We start from the raw sequence: 7,500 nt of genomic DNA, 5'->3' as shown, positions 1-7,500 counted from the left end.
TAATTGAATGATTAAATTATTACTTTTAATCAAAGCTTATGGTGTCACACTGTAACCCATTCTGAACGGGAACCCCTTTTGGTGTTTTAAGAATTCTGCTCTACTTCAGCTATTGAAAAATAGCAGATTTGCATGCTTGTAGCTTGTACGAGCTTGTAGATCTGCTATTTTTGAAGAATCGTGAAAACAAGTCTTTGAATATATTATTCTTTCGGAGTGAATGTTTTTAACTCAAATCTTTGCTTCTTGGGGGGTTTTAAAACCCTATGTTTCTATGTCAGCGGTGCTGAAAGGGTTAAAACCCTATGTTTCTGTGTCAGCGGTGCTGAAAGGGTTAAAACCCTATGTTTCTGTGTCAGCGGTGCTGAAAGGGTTAAAACCCTATGTTTCTGTGTCAGCGGTGCTGAAAGGGTTAAAACCCTATGTTTCTGTGTCAGCGGTGCTGAAAGGGTTAAAACCCTATGTTTCTATGTCAGCGGTGCTGAAAGGGTTAAAACCCTATGTTTCTGTGTCAGCGGTGCTGAAAGGGTTAAAGGGTTTTTCAGAAAACTGTCAGGATTTAGAAAAGGAGGCGTGTCCTTACGTAGCGTCCCCTGCTTCCTGTTTGCACTGGTCGCCATGGCAGCAGCAGCAGAGGGGGAGTGTCCTTGGAGGCTGGGGGCGGGGCCTTTGGATTCCGATTGGTCCTGAGAGACGGCTGGCGCCGCCCTCTTCTCCTGCAGCTCCTTGCTGCGGTCCAATAGGTCGCGGCCGAAGAACGCCTCCTGTTTCTCCGAAACAACCAATCACGTTACAGAGCGGACTGAGAGCGCGTCAGTGTTGTTTTTGGCAGTAAATTTAGATTTTAGTTTTAGTCATAATAGTCTCTTCAATAGTTTTCATTTAGTCACATTTTAGTCACCCGGAATGTTCTAGTGTTTAGTCTAGTTTTAGTCGACTAAATGTCATAACATTTTAGTCGACTCAATCTACAGTTGATTTAGTCTACTGAAATGTATTTCGGCGGGCCTTGATGCCGTCGTAATGACTGATTTTACACGTGCTGAAAACAGACGATCTACAAGCTCACGACGAGTCGCGCGTTGTGAGCTTGTAGATCTGCTCCTTTCAGCACGCAACCAAGTGTAAAATGACTGATTTTATACTGGATCTCTTGTCCACTAGAGTCCCTTCCTAACATTTACTGAAGATCTGTTGACGAAATTGTCAATACATTTAGTCTTAGTTTTAGTCGTCATAGCTTAGTTTTAATTTAGTTTCCATTTAGTTAGTCAGTGGAAATGTCGACGGACATTTTTCGTCTTAGTCGATAAAAACAACACTGGTGTGTGTGTGTGTGTGCGTGCGTGTGTGTGTTTGTGCGTGTGTGTGTGTGTGTGTGTGTGTGTGTGTGTGTGTGTGTGTGTGTGTGTGTTTGTGCGTGTGTGTGTGTGTGTGTGTGTGTGCGCGTACCTGCAGGTAAGAAGGGAACTCCTCCTCCAATTTAGTTTTCTTCTTCTTGTATCTCTTCTTCACCTTCTCTGCCTGATCAGCAGGGGGCGCTGTGTCTCCCCACCCTGACCACACACACACACACACACACACACACACACACACACGCACACACACACAGTATGACTATTGTCAGAATCAGAATTAACTTTAGTGTCATCATCTTTATTACTTTATTATTATCAGTTGTAGAACTACAAAACTCGCTTTGAAACTACAATACCCAGGTACCCTGTTGTAGAACAACAACAAAAAAGAACCCTGATTTAACACTTTAGCATGTCTGACCGCTGAACGCTCAGGATGACCGTGGTTTACGTGGCATTTCATTGGCCATGATTTTGTAACCCATTTTTCACCCGTGTCAATCATCTAATGTGATCCTGGGCTCTACACACCCTCCGCCAACCTAGTCCCCATATATGGGGGACAAGGGGAGACCAACCTAGTCCCCATATATGGGGGACAAGGGGAGACCAACCTAGTCCCCATATATGGGGGACAAGGGGAGAGCAACGGACTTGAACTCATGCTTCCTTCATGCCCGAGTGTCCAAGTCGCTCCTTTACACCAGAGCTTCCGTTGCTCCAGACTGTACGACGGAGCAGGTAAACAGTGCCTTGCTCATAGGCAGGTAAACAGTGCCTTGCTCATAGGCAGGTAAACAGTGCCTTGCTCATAGGCAGGTAAACAGTGCCTTGCTCATAGGCAGGTAAACAGTGCCTTGCTCATAGGCAGGTAAACAGTGCCTTGCTCATAGGCAGGTAAACAGTGCCTTGCTCATAGGCAGGTAAACAGTGTCTTGCTCATAGGCAGGTAAACAGCGCCTTGCTCATAGGCAGGTAAACAGCGCCTTGCTCATAGGCAGGTAAACAGTGCCTTGCTCATAGACAGGTAAACAGTGCCTTGCTCATAGGCAGGTAAACAGTGCCTTGCTCATAGGCAGGTAAACAGTGCCTTGCTCATAGGCAGGTAAACAGTGCCTTGCTCATAGGCAGGTAAACAGTGCCTTGCTCATAGGCAGGTAAACAGTGCCTTGCTCATAGGCAGGTAAACAGTGCCTTGCTCATAGGCAGGTAAACAGTGCCTTGCTCATAGGCAGGTAAACAGTGCCTTGCTCATAGGCAGGTAAACAGTGCCTTGCTCATAGGCAGGTAAACAGTGCCTTGCTCATAGACAGGTAAACAGTGCCTTGCTCATAGGCAGGTAAACAGTGCCTTGCTCATAGGCAGGTAAACAGTGCCTTGCTCATAGGCAGGTAAACAGTGCCTTGCTCATAGGCAGGTAAACAGTGCCTTGCTCATAGGCAGGTAAACAGTGCCTTGCTCAGAGGCAGGTAAACAGTGCCTTGCTCCAGACAGGTAAACAGTGCCTTGCTCATAGGCAGGTAAACAGTGCCTTGCTCATAGGCAGGTAAACAGTGCCTTGCTCAGAGGCAGGTAAACAGTGCCTTGCTCATAGGCAGGTAAACAGTGCCTTGCTCATAGGCAGGTAAACAGTGCCTTGCTCATAGGCAGGTAAACAGTGCCTTGCTCAGAGGCAGGTAAACAGTGCCTTGCTCCAGACAGGTAAACAGTGCCTTGCTCATAGGCAGGTAAACAGTGCCTTGCTCATAGGCAGGTAAACAGTGCCTTGCTCATAGGCAGGTAAACAGTGCCTTGCTCAGAGGCAGGTAAACAGTGCCTTGCTCAGAGGCAGGTAAACAGTGCCTTGCTCATAGGCAGGTAAACAGTGCCTTGCTCATAGGAAGGTAAACAGTGCCTTGCTCATAGGCAGGTAAACAGTGCCTTGCTCATAGGCAGGTAAACAGTGCCTTGCTCATAGGCAGGTAAACAGTGCCTTGCTCATAGGCAGGTAAACAGTGCCTTGCTCATAGGCAGGTAAACAGTGCCTTGCTCATAGGCAGGTAAACAGTGCCTTGCTCAGAGGCAGGTAAACAGTGCCTTGCTCATAGGCAGGTAAACAGTGCCTTGCTCAGAGGCAGGTAAACAGTGCCTTGCTCATAGGCAGGTAAACAGTGCCTTGCTCATAGACAGGTAAACAGTGCCTTGCTCAGAGGCAGGTAAACAGTGTCTTGCTCATAGGCAGGTAAACAGTGTCTTGCTCATAGGCAGGTAAACAGTGCCTTGCTCATAGGCAGGTAAACAGTGCCTTGCTCATAGGCAGGTAAACAGTGCCTTGCTCATAGGCAGGTAAACAGTGCCTTGCTCATAGGCAGGTAAACAGTGCCTTGCTCATAGGCAGGTAAACAGTGCCTTGCTCAGAGGCAGGTAAACAGTGCCTTGCTCAGAGGCAGGTAAACAGTGCCTTGCTCAGAGGCAGGTAAACAGTGCCTTGCTCATAGGCAGGTAAACAGTGCCTTGCTCATAGGCAGGTAAACAGTGCCTTGCTCAGAGGAAGGTAAACAGTGCCTTGCTCATGCTCATAGGCAGGTAAACAGTGCCTTGCTCATAGACAGGTAAACAGTGCCTTGCTCATAGGAAGGTAAACAGTGCCTTGCTCAGAGGCAGGTAAACAGTGTCTTGCTCATAGGCAGGTAAACAGTGTCTTGCTCATAGGCAGGTAAACAGTGTCTTGCTCATAGGCAGGTAAACAGTGTCTTGCTCATAGGAAGGTAAACAGTGCCTTGCTCCAGACAGGTAAACAGTGCCTTGCTCATAGGCAGGTAAACAGTGCCTTGCTCATAGGCAGGTAAATGGCGGCAGGTAAAAAAACATGAACAAACCTTCGTCTCCAACAGGAAGTGTTTCCGTTGAATCGCTCCGACATCGCTTGGTTCTGCCTGAAGCAGAACCCGTCTTACCTCCTCTCTGTCTCACCATGAAGCCCCCGATGCCTGTCTCACACACACACACACACACACACACACACACAGACACGCGCACACACAGTTTAAGGGGTTAAAAGGGGTGTGGTTAAAGGGGGGCGTGGTTTATAAGTGCTAGAAGGGGGCGTGGCCTCACCAGGGCGGTAAAGGGGTGTGGTTAAAGGGGGGCGTGGTTTATAAGTGCTAGAAGGGGGCGTGGCCTCACCAGGGCGGTAGGGCTTCCTCTTCCTCTTCTTGCCGTCCGTAAGCTCCTCCTCCAGCCCCGCCCCCTTGGTGACATCATCATCGTGGGCGGGGCCTCTCTCTGGACTGGAGTCGGATTTCACCTCCTCCATCTGGTCCATCTCACCTGGAGGTCACATGACAGGTCACCGTCTGTCTGTCGAGCGCGCGCGAGCGCGTGTGCGTGCGTGCGCGCGTGTGTGTGTGTGTGTGTGTGTGTGTGTGTGTGTGTGTGTGTGTGTGTGTGTGTGTGCGTGCGTCTGTGTGTGTCTGTGTGTGTCTGTGTGTGTGTGTGTGTGTGTGTGTGCGTGCGTGCGTGTCTGTGTGTGTGTGTGTGTGTGTGTGTGTGTGTGTGTGTGTGTGCAAGTACCTGTGGGCGTGTCTACAGTGGTCTGGAGCACAGAGACAGTGTTCTGGTTGATGATGCGTAACTTCAACTTGGGTTTGGACCTGTGACACACACACACGCACACACACACACACACACACACACACACACACACACACACACACACACACAAGCACACACGAGGGAGCGAGGGAGAGGTTCATGAAATTTCTATAATAATACCTTAAAAGAGCACTGGTCTTTGCGCCGCTCATTACAATAAATATGTTTCTATTAACGATGTCATTGTTGTGGATGTTGTCATGGTTACCTTCGGTATCGTCGAGGCGACGTCAGAGGCTCGACCAGAGACTGAAGCTGACACAGGCCTGACTCTGTGAGACACACACCGTCCTGGGAATACGTCTTTATCTCTGAAAATACACCGTTAAACTGTGTGAGACACAAACCGTCCTGGGAATACGTCTTTATCTCTGAAAATACACCGTTAAACTCTGTGAGACACAGGCCTGACTCTGTGAGACACACACCGTCCTGGGAGTACGTCTTTATCTCTGAAAATACACCGTTAAACTGTGTGAGACACACACCGTCCTGAGAGTAGGTCTTTATCTCTGAAAATACACCGTTAAACTCTGTGAGACACAGGCCTGACTCTGTGAGACACACACCGTCCTGAGAATACGTCTTTATCTCTGAAAATACACTGTTAAACTCTGTGAGAATACGTCTTAATCTCTGAAAATACACCGTTAAACTCTGTGAGACACACACCGTCCTGGGAATACGTCTTAATCTCTGAAAATACACCGTTAAACTCTGTCAGAATATGTCTTTATCTCTGAAAATACACCGTTAAACTCTGTGAGACACAGGCCTGACTCTGTGAGACACACACCGTCCTGAGAATACGTCTTTATCTCTGAAAATACACCGTTAAACTCTGTCAGAATATGTCTTTATCTCTGAAAATACACCGTTAAACTCTGTCAGAATACGTCTTTATCTCTGAAAATACACCGTTAAACTCTGTCAGAATATGTCTTTATCTCTGAAAATACACCGTTAAACTCTGTCAGAGTAGGTCTTTATCTCTGAAAATACAACCGTTAAACTCTGTCAGAGTAGGTCTTTATCTCTGAAAATACAACCGTTAAACTCTGTCAGAGTAGGTCTTTATCTCTGAAAATACACCGTTAAACTCTGTGAGACACACACCGTCCTGAGAATACGTCTTTATCTCTGAAAATACAACCATTAACCCATTTTGGACAGGAACCCCTTTTGGTGGGTGGCGATGGTACAGCCAGGACCTCTGACCACTCAGCTTATTGTGTTAGATTGTATATATATTGCATAACTGTGCTTTGCATACTGCACATGTGTTCCTGCATATCTTGCGGGTATGAAGATGTCACCACTTTGTCTCAGATAAATTATTAAATAATTTGTGTCATTAGTATTGTTGTTATTATTTATTATTATTACTCACCTGGTTCTTTTTTGGACACAATCTGAGCCATGTAGGGTGGCCCTGCAACACACACACACGCACACGCACACACACACACACACACACACACACAGTGTTAATAACAACAGTCCTGGTTGATGTGAATTACAAAGTGTAGCTTTGTGTTGTGTGTGTGCGTGTGCGTGCGTGCGTGCGTGTGCGTGTGCGTGTGTGTGCGTGTGCGTGTGCGTGTGTGTGGTTACCATAGACACGGCAGTGTGCGCGACACATGGAACAGTCGAAGCCTTCGTCGGCCGCAGTCTCCACGTCTTCATCACATGACAGACCCTCACAGGATGCATGGACCCACCTAACACACGCATCAGTCGCCAGAGGTGGCACAGCAGTTAAGGTTAGTTACATTTTAGTATGAGAGAAATGTCAAGTACTGCAATATACGGTAGAAACAACGAAAAAGAAAAGACAAGCAGCATCAAAACGCAGTAATAAAACTACAAATCCCACAGAGCCTCACACCTGCCACACTGTTAAAACTACAAATCCCAGAGCTTCATACCTGGCACACTGTTAAAACTACAAATCCCCCAGAGGGCTCCATACCTGTCACACTGTTAAAACTACAAACCCCAAATAGCTTCATACCCGTCACTGTTAAAACTACAAACCCCACGGCGCTTCATACCCGTCACACTGTTAAAACTACAAATCCCAGAGGGCATCATACCCGTCACACTGTTAAAACTACAAATCCCACGGAGCTTCATACCTGGCACACTGTTAAAACTACAAATCCCAGAGGGCTTCATACCTGTCACACTGTTAAAACTACAAATACCAGAGGGCTTCATACCTGTAACACTGTTAAAACTACAAATACCAGAGGGCCATACCTGGCACACTGTTAAAACTACAAATACCAGAGGGCTTCATACCCGTCACACTGTTAAAACTACAAATCCCCAAGAGATCCATACCTGTCACACTGTTAAAACTACAAATCCCAGAGGGCTTCATACCTGTCACACTGGCGGCACTGCAGCATGAGGTCGTCGTGCCGATAGGTCATGTGACACAGAGGGCAGGAGGTCAGGCTGGCGCACGGAGAGCACAGCGTGTAGTTACACTGCCACTCTGACC

At 47.3% G+C, this 7,500-nt stretch overlaps 1 protein-coding gene across 1 annotated transcript in view; it reads right to left on the bottom strand.

The window, feature by feature from the left end:
• LOC308336017 (uncharacterized protein) overlaps positions 1 to 7,500 on the bottom strand; it is a 111,929-nt gene that overhangs the window by 67,934 nt on the left and 36,495 nt on the right. Inside the window, exons 28-36 of the mRNA XM_080793259.1 lie at positions 7,380 to 7,500; positions 6,606 to 6,712; positions 6,382 to 6,423; positions 5,200 to 5,302; positions 4,911 to 4,990; positions 4,524 to 4,667; positions 4,217 to 4,327; positions 1,453 to 1,556; positions 584 to 764 (exon numbers count right to left, since the gene is read on the bottom strand). The exon at positions 7,380 to 7,500 is cut by the window's right edge and continues 44 nt beyond it. Coding sequence (XP_080649385.1) covers positions 584 to 764; positions 1,453 to 1,556; positions 4,217 to 4,327; positions 4,524 to 4,667; positions 4,911 to 4,990; positions 5,200 to 5,302; positions 6,382 to 6,423; positions 6,606 to 6,712; positions 7,380 to 7,500 — 993 coding nt within the window. The remainder of the gene's footprint in view (positions 1 to 583; positions 765 to 1,452; positions 1,557 to 4,216; positions 4,328 to 4,523; positions 4,668 to 4,910; positions 4,991 to 5,199; positions 5,303 to 6,381; positions 6,424 to 6,605; positions 6,713 to 7,379) is intronic.

The sequence above is a fragment of the Protomyctophum bolini genome, assembly GCF_963924005.1.
Source record: "Protomyctophum bolini genome assembly, chromosome: 21".
Lineage (NCBI taxonomy): Eukaryota > Metazoa > Chordata > Actinopteri > Myctophiformes > Myctophidae > Protomyctophum > Protomyctophum bolini.
This window is presented reverse-complemented; position numbering and strand designations above follow the sequence as displayed.